The sequence below is a fragment of the Halichoeres trimaculatus genome, unplaced genomic scaffold (assembly GCF_033239565.1).
Source record: "Halichoeres trimaculatus isolate MK-OKI-2021-1 unplaced genomic scaffold, fHalTri1.1 fHalTri1_scaffold_19, whole genome shotgun sequence".
Classification (NCBI taxonomy): Eukaryota; Metazoa; Chordata; class Actinopteri; order Labriformes; family Labridae; genus Halichoeres; species Halichoeres trimaculatus.
In genome coordinates, this window is record NW_027437197.1 from 11,590,504 (window position 1) to 11,608,406 (window position 17,903).

The 17,903-nt window shown below is 37.7% G+C and overlaps 2 protein-coding genes across 2 annotated transcripts in view; both read left to right on the forward strand.

Annotated features, from left to right (window-relative positions):
• Positions 1-576: 576 nt before the first annotated feature.
• Positions 577-5,813, forward strand: LOC141808069 (putative methyltransferase DDB_G0268948). Its single transcript, XM_074694400.1, has 6 exons — positions 577-711; positions 819-979; positions 2,024-2,240; positions 2,845-2,948; positions 3,075-3,212; positions 3,474-5,813. The coding sequence occupies exons 1-6, from the start codon at positions 601-603 to the stop codon at positions 3,568-3,570; spliced, it is 828 nt and encodes a 275-aa protein (XP_074550501.1). The 5' UTR covers positions 577-600; the 3' UTR covers positions 3,571-5,813.
• Positions 5,814-7,944: 2,131 nt separating this feature from the next.
• ube2f (ubiquitin-conjugating enzyme E2F (putative)) overlaps positions 7,945-17,903 on the forward strand; it is a 31,772-nt gene continuing 21,813 nt past the window's right edge. Inside the window, exons 1-4 of the mRNA XM_074694402.1 lie at positions 7,945-8,181; positions 10,318-10,504; positions 12,028-12,057; positions 13,938-14,003. Of these exons, the coding sequence (XP_074550503.1) occupies positions 10,390-10,504; positions 12,028-12,057; positions 13,938-14,003 (211 nt within the window). The 5' untranslated portion in view covers positions 7,945-8,181; positions 10,318-10,389. The remainder of the gene's footprint in view (positions 8,182-10,317; positions 10,505-12,027; positions 12,058-13,937; positions 14,004-17,903) is intronic.

A 17,903-nucleotide genomic window follows, 5' to 3' on the forward strand; every position in this document is an offset into this window, starting at 1 on the left:
CATTAGTTTTATTACAGAAGGTAACACAACTTTTTTGAAAACATACCTTTTAAAATAAGTTGTTTTTTAATGCTGATTTTTCTCTTATCTAATTCCACTCGCTGTAAACTGTGTTTCCCTCCGATGCTGTCTTTTAAAGAAAATACAAAAAAAGACAATACAATGACCCATTGAAGCCTTTATTCTCCAGCTGTAAAGTGATTTTCTAATTTTTATGTACACATTACAGTGTAAAAGCATATTCAGTGTAACATAAAACGGTCCGTCCCTTTAGAAGCCCTCATTGTCAGGCAAAGCATGTACCAGTGAAAGGAGAAGCGAAAGAGACCTCCTATTTCCCAGACACCCCACTGTTTCCCTCTTTTGTGTGCGTGTGTGTGTGTGTGTGTGTGTGTGTGTGTGTGTGTGTGTGTGTGTGTGTGTGTGTGTGTGTGTGTGTGTGTGTGTGTGTGTGGAATGTTACGGAATCCAGGCAGTAACAAGTTGTCCTTGGTTGTAGTGCAGCCAAGAGAAAGGGACGCCTCTTTAATCCAGTAAAAACACATAACTTCAGAACTTACTGCTTGCTAGAAAGGCTTGTCAGACTTGAATCCAGTGGCTATGGCTTACCGACTGTTTGAAGGCAAAGAGCATGCTTCTTCCTACTGGAAGTACAGGATCTCGCCAGCAGATCATCTCATACAACAGCTGATAGACTTCTTGAAAAAACATGTAAGTAAATTTTGAAAGCTGATACCAGACTTGTGCATTTAATGGGAAAACTATATCTGGCAGATGTAACTTAGAAATGATGTCGTCTGTTAACCATATTGTGTCAGAGTGGGGGTCCCTATGAGCTGGCTGTGGATGTTGGTTGTGGATCAGGACAGGGCACAGTGCTGCTGGCCAAACACTTTTCCTCTGTGGTGGGGACTGACGTTAGCCCTGCACAGCTGGAAGTGGCTTTGCAGCATGCCAAGAAACCTAATGTTACATACAGGTATGCCAAGGATGATTTTTTCCTACTTTGTGAATAAGAAAAAAGAGCTGCAGATTAAATGCACTCTGATATCCTCTTGTGCCTCTTGTGTTGACAGTGTTTAGAATAAAAGAGTTCAGCAAAATACACAATGAAATGCAGTGTTTTGAAAACCAAATAATTTGTGTAGCTCTTAGAGTCAAGCTGCTTTGTTGAATATAGGCCAAAGCAGGAACAATGTGACCTTTGTCCAGTGAGAGTCGGTCATGCAGTTAAGCACATTCATTGGGTGAATGAGCAGTCAAAAAGTAGTGGAAATCCCTCTGAGTGCTTCTGTGCCACAGGAAAAAAAAGATAAAAGTCAAAATAACATCCAATGTGTTAAAATAATAACTCCTCTAGTCTAGTTTTAAAACGACAAGTTTTTCCCTGGCTTCTCCTCTTATATCGCTTTAATGTTGGTAAAGCCTACAGCTTGAATAACCAGCCTGTAACTGAAATGTCTTTCTCATAAAACTGTAACTCCATTTACCTATGATATCTTTTACTTTAATTACATCTTCCTTGCAATAACAAATTCATTCCTAAAATATTTGTTGTTGTATTCCCAAATAAGAGAAACCTCAAAAATTTATGATTTTTTTCTCTTTTTCCGGTTTATTCTTAAAAATTTGACGCCATTCTAATAAATTTAAGACATTTTTTCTCTCTTTTGGAAAAAAAAAATAGTGTTTTGGTAATGTCTTCAATTTTTGTTTATATGTTGATTATTTGTTTGATGAAACATTATTTTGTTTTCAACATAACAGAGCAGATTGTGCATATTACATAATTATGTATGAGCTGTCAAGGCCCAGTAATATGGTGAAGCATAAGACTAACCATCAGACTGTAACAGGATCAATATCAGATGCTTTTCCAAACTTCTTTCTGTCAGCAGCTGTGTCCTTCCGCATGTTAAAATCTCTTGTATGAAAGTATTAAAGCTAATTACTGAAATTTCTTCACTGTCCCTATTCAGTGACCACATTTTTGACTCCACTGTTACCACTGTTTCATCTGAAGACAGTGTATTGCAGAGGAGTTACCATTTGCTGACAGCTCAGTTGACTTGATGACTGCCATGTCTGCCTTCCACTGGTTCGACCGACCACGCTTTCTGGAAGAGGCCCACAGAGTCCTGAAGCCTCGTGGCTGCTTGGCTTTGCTGAACTATACCATCGACATGGAGCTCAGCTACCGAGACTGCTGCTCACAGGCACTCAACGATGTCTGCAAAGAGGTAACAACAAGATTTTCACTCCAGAGAATTTATCATGCAATGACACATACAGATGCACGTACAAAAACAGATGATAGGGTTTGACAACAGTTAAACTCTCCTTACATGTAGTCTCTGAAAGTCTAAAGTTATGATTCCTGATGTCTGCTGATGTACAAATCATGTACGAATCAGGGTTAAAACCTGTTGCTTGTGGATATTTTTTTCCCACACCTATTTTCAACCACGACTTATATAACCTCTCAAGTTCCTAATCAAGTTGGAACAAATGTTTTCAGTTCTGATGGTAGAAAGGACATATACTGAATGCCACTATTACCATTTAAGACATCCATGTATGACTCATTAGGAGGTTTTTGGCCAGAATAATTGACTGCCTCAAATGGAAAACAACCAACAGCACCATCTAGTGGGGTGTTTTAGGTAAACCATATTATTTCCTTTGAGTGCATCCTTTTGGGTTGCAATTCACAGCTCAAATAAACAATGTGAACATTTGGGGGAAAAAATCAGAATATTAATCAACTTTAAGGCTCCACTAAGTCATGCGATTATTAATCTCTTGTCCTCACTTTTTGTCCTTTTTGTCTTTGGTTTCAATCAGTTCTATGAAGCCCTCAAACCTTACCGCAGCCCTCACCTTGGGGCAAACTCCATAGAGCTGTACAGAGAGGCCTACAATTCCCTCCCCTACCCTGACAAGGAGTGGTGAGTGACAGCTTGTGTAAGGTGCTGCAGCAAATTTATTATGGTAATAACATTTACACACACATACCATAAGTTAAAAAACAGAGTGTAAATTATCCTCTGTATCTTTCTTATTATGAATTACAGGCAAGACAGTGTGTGGGTGAAAAAAAACATGCCTCTAAGCAGCTACATGGGGTTTATCGAGTCTTTCTCAAGTTATCAGCGTTTCCTGAGAGAAGACCCACAGAAAGCTGGCAGACTCTCACAAGACACCCGTCAAAAGTAAACATCCATTAATATAACATACTATAAGTACACAGTATTTGTTGTGCTGGACCAAAAATTCTACTTTTAGTATATAAATGATTAATAATATATGAAGAAAATGTGTAATAAAAAAATCTTGCATATCCTGAAACTGATATGCATGTTGTCACAACTACATCCTCTGATGCACAGCTAAAAGTAATTTAGAACTATGGAAGTAATGCACACACACATCTATATATAGTCAGGTGTAATCTCCTTCGTTCCTCCCTTCAGGTTGATGTCTATAATGAAGGTGACCTCTGAAGACACAGAAGTGGAGGTGGCTGTGAAGTATTTTTACCTTCTTGCCTGCAAACCAGAGGAGGTCTGATGCCTCTCAGTTTTTTGTGTTATTTACGTGTGTTTGTTAACTATTTACTCTTAATGTTTTTGAAGAGCTGTATCAAAAGACGAGGAAGCATTTGAGATGTTTGTTACTGTACTCATGTATGAAGCTGAACCCTCTGTTTTTTTAATGAATACTAAGTTTTCCACATTTGAAAAGCACTGCTGTTTGATTGTCTTGTGGGTGGTTGAATAAATTGATAATATTCATACACTGAATACAAAGCTGCTGAAGCAGGAGGCTTGTTAGCCTGACCTAGCATAGTAAGTGAAATGCGTGTTCCTTTTGTTTCATTAAGCAAGGTCAACAGTTCCCTGTTTTTACTCTTAGCTATGCTGACTTGATGCCAGGATAACCCCAGCTGGGAAAAGATCAAACAAATATTTAAACAAATCATGAATTTCTCACCCTGGTCTAAGAAAGAACGGATGCTAAAAACATGTTGGCATCCAGATGGTGCTTTCTTAGATGAATTCAGATGCTTCATTATAATTAATAAGCTGAAGTTATCTTTTTAAGGTATCCATTATGGCCAAATTTTTTTGCCACTGTGAGCATTGTACTCATACAGTATTTGTGGGACTTCAAATGTTTTCTAACTCACCACTAGATGGAGGCATTGATCGAGGCATTTTACAACAACCCTGTTAGATTGAGTAGTTGAGAAGCAAACAAACAAATATGTGGGTATGTTCAGGCTCCTAAGACCACTGGTCTTCACCTTGCTGTGATTGACATATGTAAAAAAAATACTTCTATCAACCTTCTTTCCACTCTATAAAACTTCCTGTGACACAACCCTACGTGATTTATCTCCAACTCTTCACTAAAGAATCATCCCAGATCACCTTACTTGGTCTTTATATTGATATCAGCTCATGCCAAAGACATTTATTTCAAACACCATAAATGTTGGCAGAGAAGATTGCAACCTCTGGCCTTTCTTTGCAACTGGTAGCTTCTGGGATTGACGACTGCTCTGACTAATGCAGCTGTTTTGAGTTGAAGTGCTCATAGCATCCACACCTCCAGCATCAGTATCCATTTTATCTTTATGCCCTGAGCTGTTTTAGCTCCCAACTTTGACCCTTATCTGTAAGGCCAACATAGGCATACCACACATCCGTGAAGATTGTTTTTTATTTTTATGAGTCAGACGGTATAGTTGACGCAGGTGCAGATACTGCTGCAGTGACACCTTTTCCAAAGCAGTGACTCATGCGATATATTTTTTTTTCTATTCATACTCTTCTGGTCTAAAATGTTTCCAATAACAGATTTAAATATTGTAGTTTTTTTTTAAGAGATTTTCGGAAGAAATGGGTATAACAACACAGCTTGTTGCCGCATTTTTCTTGTCCTTTTCCCTATTCTCCACAAAAACATACCACACTCATTCTGCAACTGCTGCCATAAACTTAAGTTTGATTCTAATGTTATTCACTTAAACTTCTGAAAGATTTTAACTCAAAAAGCCAGTCAAGTCATAGTATATTTATCTGTTTGGGGTCAAAAAGCTGCATGCACATACTGTCTGTATGTATTTCCTCTATCCTTATGTATCTGAAATTAAGTGGACAGCCATTGCCATTTTCCATACAGCTTGGTTACAGATATGGTTCCACAGATCCAAACAAATATGTAGCTCTAAAGATGATTTCTATTATCATGACGTGAATGAGTCATGATAAGAGAAGCTTTTTTCTCTTCAAAACTGAGTAGACTTTACCCTCACGTCTAGGCTATGAGGTCAGCCGGGCAGAGCACAGCCCCTGGTGTAACATTTTGTTTTAACATGACTCAGATAAGAGCCACTGGGACTTAAGTCATTGCTGCGGTAAAGTCACGTCCAATGTGACCTGAGTGCCAGATGTCAGACTCAAGCTCAAAGTAAGTGATGGTACAATGACAACTTTAAGCTAATAAACAAAATTTTTGGTCCAAAGTCCAAATTTTACATTATCATTCTGCTGAATTTGTATTTGTCAAACACTTTGGTCCTTCAGGAAACCATGGCAATTGAATCCAGTTTTGAGCAGAAGCTAACATATGTTTGGCGGCTGATCAAACTTCAGTTATTCAACAAAAAAAACTAGAGGAAGATGTCAAGAGAAATGGATCAAACAGCCAATGAATTGATGGTGAAAATGTTTTTAAAGTCAAGTGTTTTGAATTACTCTTTGTGCCTAATTGTGTCATACATTTCAACAAAGAATATATGTCATAAGAAAATAAATACATAAAAATATTGAAAGAATGAATTAATGCCCTCTCATTTCTTTTAATAGTTAATAACCCTAACTCAACCCTAGCTGGATTCCTTTCCCAGTTACTGTATTATTTTGAAAAACAGAAATTGACAAAACTGATGAAAGCATGGTTTTCTGATTCACAGATGAAACAAAAATAAAAATAGAATGTGACCTGTTCCAGCTGCTTAACGAGCTGAGCGACTGTATCAGAGGTAGGTAAAGATGAAAGTAGAGGCGATTAATTGGCCTCCAGACATCTTAAGAAACCCTGAATTTTATGATAGCAGCCAGCAAGAGACAAATGCTAGTATATTTTTTTTAATCAGGCATGCAGAAAGTAGATGCATTTGGCTCAAGGTGAATATTCTCGCAATCACTGTCGGGCTACAGACATCAAAGTTGAAATACGCTTTTTTAATATTCAGTTTTTTTTCAAGAGCTGTCAAAATAAGATAAACAGAAGTCTGAAACACCTTAGGTGCATTCCCTGTATTTGATCACCCCCTTTGGAAAGAAGAGTATGACAAACTTTTATTATCCTCTCTTGAAGCTGGAAGACCCAGAAGTGACAGAAATATTTTATAGCCTCCATCCTCAGAAGTGTTTTTCCCTCTCATGTGTCATTTGAGGAGAGGCATCTGTTGTGTGCAGAAATCCACTATGCTTCATTTTCAGAGAACTTTCTGTTCTCACTTCAAATATTGATTCCATCAAGATATCTGTTCTTTCTTTCATTCTTTTTTGTGTTAATTTTCTTTCTTCAAAAAGCAGTCACTCTTGTTTAATTTTAACAATCAATCTGTGAAAGGCTTTAACTGAATGCAGCCACTAAAGTATTATTTCAGCTGTTCTTTTCCCATTCTTTAAATCTAAAGCAAAGTACTTTCTCTCACATCAAAATGTACCAAAGTATCTTCTGCCCTCAGTTCAGAAGGGTTCAAGGATGAATCCACAGCTGGACCCCTAATGGCCAACACCTGTGTAAACAGGTGTATAGCTAGATAAAAATACAATACAATAAACTGTGCCAAGACAAATACTTTTGTATTTTTAAACCTTCATGTGACTAGGCAGGCCAGTTAAAATCAAGTTCTTGACAGCCCCCATGTTTCAGGGGTCTAGCTAGCAGAGTGAATCACAGATATGTCAAAACACTTAAGGGTACATTTTGTTTGCTCAGAGAAGAGAATGAGCTGTCCTGTCAGACAGTCAGCCTTTTTTTTTTTTTTTTTTTTTTTTTAAATGTGTCAGTTTTGTCTGTCTGAGAAGCATATAGGTTTCTGCATGTTGATTTATCTAAATATCATATAGAATTTTATAATCTTCATGATTGTTTTACTGTGAATAGAAGGCATTAAAAATATTTTTTATATTATCTATGAACATGTCAGTTAATCGAAAGCAACAACTGTGCAAAATTAGAGGGAGTGAATATGTGACTGATTTCCACAGAAGTTCACTGGGAGCATAAAAAGTGAAAAGATATTGTTTAAGACTGGGGGAGCATAGAAAGTGGTGTCAAGAAAAGCAAGGAGAGAGATGGATGACGACAAGAGAGGGATGTACCCTGCTGTCATATTATGGCTGAGAGATGCAATATTTCTTGGTCCGTCCAAGTAGAATGAGAAACAATAATAAATCAAACACTAAACAATCTAATAATAGTAAACCCTATAACAATGTGATAAGAAAATAACTGGTGGTTAGAAATGTTTTTTTTTCTACAGAAGGAAGTATTGGCACAATTTTCAAGATACAAAGCAGTGTAAATTTTGTTTTTTGTTTTTCTAAATACTTAGAATACTTCCTCCCTCCTCATTTGATTGCGAAGACTTTACTTTGAGCTGTGAGTAAATTGCATATTGAAATGCTGGGTGAAGATGAAATATGCAATGGAGGATCCAAGAAAGTGTAAACGTTTTTTGTTTTGTTTTGGTTTTTTTTCCTCTAATACACTAGTGTCATTTATAAAATAGAAACGAATTGAACAATGTGATGGAAAAAAAAATCAGTGTAGTTTTATTTTCTACCGTAAAAAAAATACATCTAGATCCGTATGGAACTAAATTTCTGTGGAACTCTTTATCTCTCGCAATTTCGACACGGACATCAATAACGACCGGCATTCACTGCGTTTCCGATGCTCATGACACCGGAACGAAGTTCTGACAGCTGATTCTCCAATCAGTTCAATACCTCTCTGAGACCCAAAATAATCATCATACAGGTTCCCTATAGTCGGATATTTCTCAGATAAGCTCCGGCCGGAGCTGTAGACTTCGGCTCACACAAAGGAGGACAGCTGAGCATGGTGTAGCAGGGAGCGCTAGCTCTGAGACAGCAGGTAAAAACAACGTTGAGATAACACGCAGGCTAACACTGGCTAGCTTGAGACTTTCTCACGAACTTCGGGGAGCAACTTTGGAAAATTTGATAAGCTGTATGTTTCCATATACTCATGTGCGAGTAAGACATCTGAGCTGAGAGTGAATTGAAGCTTGGGTAGTATCTCTAGCTAGCTGTGTTTAGCAGTGATAGCGGCTTGTTAGGACGATTAGGGATGGAAGTAAGTTTAATGACGATGCAGTGACTCAACTTCTAGATAAATGCATGTTAGCAGTCATTTAAAGCCTATTCACTTGCTTTCAGTAGCACACTGAGTCTTAGACGGAGAAAATACCTGTCTATATTTAATATAAAGTAAAGTTAGCAGAACTCATTGAGTATTCTTGATATTCAGTTTGGTTTTTCTAAGCAAACACACCCTGTGTCCTGAAGAGGGAAATTAGCCTGTGTGCTAACAGTTGCTGTTTTAATATGGCTACAACGAGCTGCTTTACCCTGAAAACAAACTTGTCTATTCTAAAGTCAGGTCTGATATTCCAACAGCAAGAACATGTCACATACTTAATCCTAGCGAGTATGACATTTCTTATCCAACTGTACTGAATGGCTCCTTTATTTGACTACCATCCAGGTAGTATGTGTAGTGTGAGCAGCGCCAGGGGGCAGTGACTGACAGCTGGGGCAGGTGGGTGAGAGTCAACCTCCCTGACACAGATTTTAAGGGATACCTGATACCTTTCACCCCTCAGTGCTGAGACCAGGCACAGGGTGCAGTTTTGCCAGTGAGCTGATCTCTGAGTGAGGGTTAAAAATCTTCAGTGTGTGATCTTCTTTTTCTCTGTACAAAAAGAAAGAGAGTGTGATATTGGGCTCAACCAGAGAGGCAAAAAGGGACATATTTAGAGCGGAAGAATCAGCAAGAATGAGTTGTGCTTGATCAAGTAAGTGTGGTTGTGAGGCTTAAGGGTTTTTTATTCTTATTATTATTATTACAGTTTGGTGTCCCTGTTATTTTGTTAGCAATTTATATTAACTTTATATTGTGACAAGTGATCAGATGGATTGCAATTAACTGAAAACTGATTACATGCCATGAAAAATGACCCCTGTGAAACAAAATTTATGCCTTTCTCAAAACATTTGGCCACAACAGCAGTTTGTTTATTATTACATTTCTGGTGTTTATGTTGTCTCTACATCTTTTTAATGACTACAGTTGATATTTAGAAAAAGTTTCTTCCCCCACAGTTTAATGAGTGTGCTACTGCAGTGCAATACAGAAATCTATAACAGGAAATGTTACATAATTACACAAATGCCAGATCAAAACTGAACAAGACAAACCCAGAATCCACCTCCCGTGATGTGATTGTTACCACATGATGTGTTTATGAAGAGTGAATGCTTTTATCTCTGAGTGAGATGCTCTGATACCACACACAAGTGCTTCCTGCTTCAGCATCATTAGTAAGAGAACTGGCAGTAGAAGGATGGCGGTATTCTCTGTTGTCTTCCTGTTACTTTGCTGGGTCTCTTCAGCATTAAGCTGTTCAGCAACTTGGCTCACTGTCAGGATTGTAGATGCTTGTCCCTGTGGTCTGTCAGTCTGTTTGGTACATTCACTTTGTCTTAATCAAAACAGACTAAAGTCTTTTTTAATCTCTTTGTGAACTTCTGGGTAAGTTGTTGCTTACAACAGCCTCATTATGAAACAAAAACTGATTTTAATCACAACAGATATTGTGTTGGTAGTGTTTTGGCAGCTTTCAACAATGATTCATTAATTCATTAACTCCAATATTTCTTACAGCAAGCTGAAATGAATCATGGGCGCTCATGGTCGAAAGAGGTAGTTTTCCCCTTTAGATTTAAAACACTTAAACCTGGCTTTGATGAGCCGGCCACTTCAAGCCCCCTGATAGATCTACAATGGGTAGTCTTGTTGCAGTTGCTGTCCCTTAATAAATTGTTTAGTGTGTGTATTGACTTTATTGCCACAGGTTTGGGAGGCAACGTTGGGTTCACATTCACAGCTGCAAGTCAGGCTTTGCATGAAGATATGTGTATGTGTTTGTATGTATGTTTCCTGTTACAGTCCAGCATCATGCTATCCTTTTTTTTTTTTTACATCCAGGCATTTGAGCAGCATTGCAGTCCAGCAAAGAGCAGTGTGGGGCAGACGGAGGCAGACCACAACAGTAGAGCCATGCTTACGTTGGCCAGTAAGCTGAAGAGGGACGATGGAGGAAAGACGGGCCGTGCCTCAGGAGCCTCAGACTCCACCCACAGGGTCTCCATCAGGGACCGCCTCCTTACCAAAGGTGACAGAAACATCATCCACTTCACTTTCTAGTTGAGCTTAAGTTGGGGACATTTTTTATGACAGTTTAATGCGAGTAAAGGTGGCAGGGTCTCCACAATAACCTGGGTTATTAGACCATGAAGTGGACTTTAAAAATGTAAATCCATAAATCCTGAAAAATTATCTGTGTTAAGGTCTTTGAAAATATTCTATGTTGTTAATAATGGATTAGAAAACATGTTACTAAGAATTTTCAACCATTTTCATCAAGACTCGCAGTGCATCACAAGTTAAAACATTGAGCTTTATATTGAGAGTAGATTAGACATCAGTTATTTTTACAAACATTTACATTTCCTTTAACAGGTAGGTGCAAAGGAACACTGCTGCTCTCTTTTGTGGATTTTAATTTCCCTATTAGATGATATATTCCTCTCAGGACACTGAAGTACTGTAGTTTGATGTCATTGGTTCAAGCTTGAGGCTTAAATGCCCCAGTGTTGAAACTGAGGTGTTATTTAACAACGATGCAGGGCCTAAACCAAGTGCGCACTGTTAATAAAAGAAACCTCCCAAATGATTTATTACTGCTAGCTTTGTTTTTTTGCTTATTTTGTTTTTGCCATCATCTTGTTCTGCCCCATGTATCAAAACTTGTTGATCATTATGTGAAAGTATTAAGCTTGTAACCAAAGAAACATAGTTATATAGACAAACACGAACGTCAGATGATATCAGGTAGGCACACCATGAGCCAAAGTGCAGACTCTTTTTAACAATCCAAAGATGACAACACGGAAATCAAAATATGTGTTAGTTTTTGGGAGACATTTTCATTTAAAATATGGCTTTGGAGAAAAGTACTTGTTGAAATTACAGAGTTGTTGGCTTAATAGTAACACCCTGCTATCTCAGAGGGAGCTGTTAAATATCTAACCTTGTGCTCTGACCTCCATGTGAAGGGGCAAGAGATAAAGTAAGTACCTAATTATTACGCCTTGCACATTTTAAAGAGTACCTCCGTATGCATGACAATGGAAAAGTCTTTGTATGACTCACCATAGCTGCAATCTGCCTGGAGTGACAGTTTCTTCCCTTTAGCTGTGTTTGTAAAGTGTTAAAAAGCTGACACAAACACACAGTGAAAAATGTGTCAGTACGAGAGAACTAAACTTAAAAACTTAGGCACACTTCAGCCAGAAGCAATGCTGGCTTAACAATTCTCCACTGTTCATGTCATTTTGTTAGTTTGTATTGCCCCCCCCCCCCCCCTCTATTTTTCCTCCCTCGTTTTGTAACTCACTACTACATCCTCTTTTCTGCTTCATCTCCTATGACAATTTATTTCACTCCTAGCATTTTAGTAATGATGTTTGGATGCAGAGGTAATCTTTGTAATTGATCAGGTGGCATTTCAGTTCCTCATTTAATGAGCGTGGCAGACTCAGCTGTCTGTGTTTATGGATATTGATATTTCTGGCCATGTGTGTTTGTGACTTTCTGTTTGTACTACTTTATTTATTTTCTCTTTCCTCTCAACAGAAGTTGCAGAACTTGAAGCCAACCTCCCTAGTAAGTGTATTTCACTCTTCCAAACACACTGCTTTCTTGGAGATTGTTACTCCTTGATTCTCTTTCCATGTTTGCATTAGCTCAGCATGGCATCTTTATTCCTGCCAATGCATCTTAACTTGCGTCAGTTGAATTACTGAGTTGAAATGCCATAAATTTGTACAGTGCTACATTTTGGAAACAAAAGAAGTATGAGTGAGTTAGCAAAGGGTGGAAAAAATCTGAAACAATACTTCAAACTGGATTACTGCAAGCCAGGCTTCTGTTATTCATTTTATTAGTGTGTTTTTGAGTCTGATCTGCTATTAATTTCCTAAATATGTGCTTTGTAATGTTTATGATATCCCTCAGCCTAACCACTGAAATGCTGCTTTGTTATGATGCATAATCCTGAGTATAAACAAATGAACTGCGAGTCTGGGATTAGTGTCATGCTTGTTTTATGTCTTGCCGTGGGATTTAGTTGTACAAACAGACTCTTGGGCTGGCTTTCATTTTGAATCCAAAACGAAATGTATTTGATTATTGTTTGGCAGTTAACTGGTTATTGTTGTGCTTGAGAATAAATCAAATCGATTTGGCCACTAAGTTGGTCCAAGCCAACTTTCTGCTGGGAAACATTCTGTGTCGCACATATTTTCAAGAAGATAATCATCGAGAGCTGATACAACTCAGAACCTGTACCACACCACACTTAAAACAGAGAAAACATGAGTTTGTTTTTATTGTGAAATCAAAGACAGAATTTGCATTGTTGTTTTAAAGTTACTGTGAGGACTTTATGAGTGATGCTGAAATAGACTCACTTTTATACATTTGCCTTTTAATAATCCTTGATTTAAATGGGATCATCGGGGCAAAAGTTGATGTTTTTCTAAATGCTACTTTTTAGCATGCAGGGTCAAACAGACTGAAACTCCCTATAACAATACTATGCTGGCAAAGTTTAGCAGTAAGAAGAGAGATGATGAAGTGAGAAGCAAGATCTGGACCTCTCCTTAAAGAAAACAATTTCTTGAATTTATTTTTGCACTGTTTGAACACTAAGGCTGTACTCACAGAAGAAAAAAAAAAGAAAAAGGGAAAGTTAGAAGGGCAGGTTTCCAAAACCTAATACAGACCTTGCACAGCATCACCATCAACCGAAATGTAGTTTTCTGCTTTTTTCTGCATAATTTAGATCCCATTTACACTGTCAGCGATGACTTCCTTGTACTTGCCATGTGTTACGTTTTGGAGTATCATGATGCATGTAATAACAAGTTTTGAAAAAGTAATAATTTTGAGGTTTTTTTTAAACCTTTATTCAGAGATTCAGGGAGAAGTGGATTTGGAAACAGTCATGTAGAAATTTGGTACAGGCTGGAGATGGCCCTTCAAGGGCACGCCACCCAGCTGCTTGGCCATACCAGCACTAGTAATTAAAATTCATTATGATAAGTTTGTATTCCTGCTGCATGATAATATTAAAACTGGCACAAATCATCAATGACTTTGCTGGAGTCAGATTGAAACCATCCACTTAATTTCATATTGATATTTAGCTTCAAGCTAAAGTTTTCATGTTTTAACGCTATTAAAAACACTGCCTCAGGTGATGCCACTTGTTTTGGGCGCAGTGCATGTCAGTGAACACCAGGGGGAAACGTGGTGACACACGGAGTCCTGAGGAAGTAATCCTGTTGTCTGATAGTGAAAGTGTGAAGAAATTTTGGCTTAGGTACAATCTCGTTTAAATAAAATTGAGTAAATTTTATTTCAGTGGAGATATCTGACATCCAGTCAAGTTTTAAAATGGTACAGTACTCTCCCTTTCTGCTGCTTTTGACACCAGCTTTTAACCAGAATTAGTAATAATTGTCCAATTTTGCTTCCATCAGGTACATGCAAAGCCAATTTTCCAGATGAGGATAAGCTGCATCATTTTCAGCTGGCAGTGTCTCCTGGTAAGAGAAAAAATCCCTTTGGTTTTTATTCTTTGGTGAATTGTTGATTCAATAGTGAAATAGATTTTAAAAATGCTACAACTAATGCCATTTTAATCTTCCAGCCTTTCAGTGCTAACAATGCTCTCAGTTTTTTAATTTTATCTGTATTGGTACTCTAAAAATTGGGTTAATATCTGACAAAAGGAATGACTGTTAAAATTCAGTTAAGGTTGTGGTTTTATTGACTCCTTATGAAAGCCCCAGAAGCTGGCCTTGAAACTGATGTAGGGGTCAATAGTCAAGGGCAGACGGCAGAAAAAATAACCTGTGGTTTAAGAAAAGAAGGGCTCCTCAGTCCACACTGATACAGTGCTTCCAAGTATAACAAACAAATTCAAAGTGGATGATTATGTTTGTTCTAAAGACCTCAGACATTTGCCTGTCAGAGTCACTGGCTCCATGGCTCTTCAAAAGCTACAGCACAACAGGCTCTTAATTTCACCGTGGATAGTGATGGAATTTGATGCAGGACATTTAAAGTATTGAATCTGTAAATTTGATTAAGAGCATGTCTACTGAGAAAAATGAAAACTCAAATAGTCAGATAAATTTGGTAATCTTAGCCCTTTAAATACAAAGAGCAAATCTAAAGGATTTTTCAGCTACACTTTGGATCCACTGCTGCCACCACTGCTTGCTCATCCTGAGCTGTCATACTTCTAAATCATGCAGCGTCTGTGTGAGTGGGTTTCTGAGTGAGGATGATGTTTGAGTGTGATGGAAAAGGGGACTGCAATTTTGAATGACTCCAGTGTGTCTTCAAAAAAGTACTGCGGTCTTCTCTGTATTTCCCATTCATTATTCCATAAGTTCAATCTGTTTGCTCAGCAGTGTTTCCAGCTAACTTTTCTACCTGTCAAATATTCTGCAAACTGAACACACTGGTGTGGAATTACCTCTTACCCCCTTGTCTCTGGGGGCTCTTTTACCTCTCATTTCCTTTTCTGTCTGTCACACACACACACACAGAAACACACACTTACTCTCAATGTATCATCAAGTCCAATGTCTCCTGCTTATTTCCGTCTGTTATAGAATGTGGAAATCTTATCGCCATCCAGGGTTTGACGATACATGACAGGAAGAACAAAAGCCAGAGACAGGGAGAGAAAAAATAAAAACTCTGCGTTTTTATGGGTACAGGGAGAGAGATGAATAATATCCCTGTCAAACAGAGAAGTGACGTGTGGGCAGAGTATTCCAAACAGTGCTTTAGCCATTAATTCTGCAAAATAACTCATATCTGGAAAATGTACAGTATCGTTGACTTATTTCTAACAATTATGTCCATATTTCTAAATATAATGTTTTTGTGTGTCAGCCTTGTGATTAATGACACACCTTCAAGACTCTCCGGGGATATGGGGTATAAGACCTGGAGTAATACACTTCAGAGTTGAATTATGGAGTCTTGTGACAACTGTAATTCTCAAAATAAATGTAGCCTTTCAAATAGTGGCTTTGTGAAAAGAATGAGTGTAGTGAATCTAATTTCCAGGATTTATGCAATGCTTCCCACATGTAGACAAAGCTTAGAATCATCATGTCTTTTTATATAATGCTATATATAATATAATACTAATATATAATACTATATTTACTCCACTTTGTTCAGATTGTGGGCCAGAAATACAGTTTTCTGTCTTCATAAATCTAGTCTGGTAAATTTCTTCAGGCAAAGCTAGCATCAACAGCTGCATTTCAGCGATGTCACTTGTAAATAGATCACCTCAGTGTATTGGATGTTGCTGCATCAATTCAGCCATAAATAAGGCGTCTTTATATCTTGAAGGCGGTGTATACAAGTTTTACACACTTTTCAGAGGCATATGTATGTGAGTGTGAACAGCAATTAAGTGCAAGTGTTTGTGTGTGAGCCTTGTGATCTATCCATCTCTCTGTCACCTGAGTAGGCAGTGTAACTCCAGCTAAGTTTCCACAAAGGCCTTTGTAAGCAAAATCTGCCGAGAAAAGCGAGGATCAGCAATTAGAGGGAAGCTCTGGTGTCATGTTCTGCAAGAGGCGTTAAAGGAGGAGATTGAATTTTTGAGATTAAGAGTTGCTGAATTATTGAAAACCTTGGAGTCCCTAGTTAAACATAAATACACGTTCAAGAGGAGAACTCATGCTCATCTCTCTCTCTCTGACTGACTTGTATTTTGGTGCAGAACAGAGCAAATACTATTTTTCATGCAGAGTGAGATTCATAACAGCAGAATGTGCATCATAAGTTTAGGAGGTGTAACTAACACTAACTTTGTTGAATTGGCTTTATACTCCTGAAGCCAGCCTCAGGCTAACACTTGATGAAATATTGTTTTTAGGACTTCCACAACAACCTCATCTTTTCTGCTTGATTTGCATTCACACAGCTGTCATATAAACCACTCTCTGCTTCCCTTACAAGGCTTGTATTCAAAAGGAAATTTGTGAGAATATTTTGTTTTGTATGCTGCCTTCATTTCCCACTCTTCTTTGATGAACCAAGAGGAAGTGAAAGGAAATACAAAGTGTGGTTGAAGCTTAAGATACTAATTGGTAGACGCGCTGTGTTTCAAACACCCTCATCACCGGAGAGAATTGCAGTATATTACTTCCACAAAGTCAAGCATAGTGAAGCAAGAAAAAGAATAGAAATATGCAGAAACTACTTCAGCATGCAGGTTATCTAATGAATTGTGTATCCTGAGCATTTAAGGTGGAATCATTTCGATATGTCATTGGAACTCAAGACTTACTTACAGTCGTCATTTTTCTTCTTTTTCCTCTTTATTTTAATGTTACAAAGGAAATGTTAAGCATCAACAAGTTTATGCAGTTAATGCCTTGAATAACACATCACTATAAATATGGTTCCTAAAACAAAGCAAACTTTAATCTTCCTTGCTTCAAGGATTTAGGAACTCATACTCGCTCCTTTCCTTCTAAAACTTTCGCAATATTTTTTATTTCATGCTTATTGTTTGTACTTTTGGAGTCATGTGCTTATTGAACATTTTTCAACCACAAATTAACATTTTCAAAGCAACAAAAAGATGAAGGAAAAAAAGTCAATTTTCCAATTAAGACGCAGAAAAGCATTTGCATTTCATTTGCTGATGAATATGATTCTTTTGTAGTTTCTGTTTTTCATGCAGCCTCTGTGCTGTGACCCAACGTCCCCTGTGTCTGAGGAATGGGGACAAGAGCAACACCCTGGGGTGAACACATTCTCACATGTTATTTTTTTGGGCTTGGTTCTCAAATTAAAACAATGAGGAAAAAAAGGACACAAACATCCCATTGTTTCAGTCTTTCAGATGCGCCTGCTTCCTCATAAATTTGCTAAACTTTTCAAATAAATCATTTGAGGAAGAGTTTAGAAACTTTTCAGTGAAAACAAAGATACTTAGGTTAATATTCTCTTTTTAAAGTTTTTGTAATTTAGGGTCAGAATGAGCTCATAGTGGGTTTAAAACTGCTTATTTACTTCAAATCTTACATTGGGCTTTCTGTAGAAAAAAATTTTACTGGATGATGACTGGAAGTTCAGGAACCAACCTTTCAGCAAACTAGCCCAGGTTTTTTAAATTTTTTGTTTATTATTTACTGTGGTACAGTGCATCTGTGATAGTTCCATGTTCAGTTATTTCACAAAGGACTATTTGGAGCTGAGTTAATGGCATTACGATTCTGTCTAGCCAAATTTTTACAGTCCAGTGATTTGGTTAAATAACTTTAGTAATTTGGTTTCATTTATTGAGCAAATAAAAGAGCCTGCTGGTGCCCCTCATGACTTTTTAACATGGATGTAGACAATAATTAAAGGATCATGATATCCACAAATGTGAGAGGTCATGTGGATGTTGTAACACACAC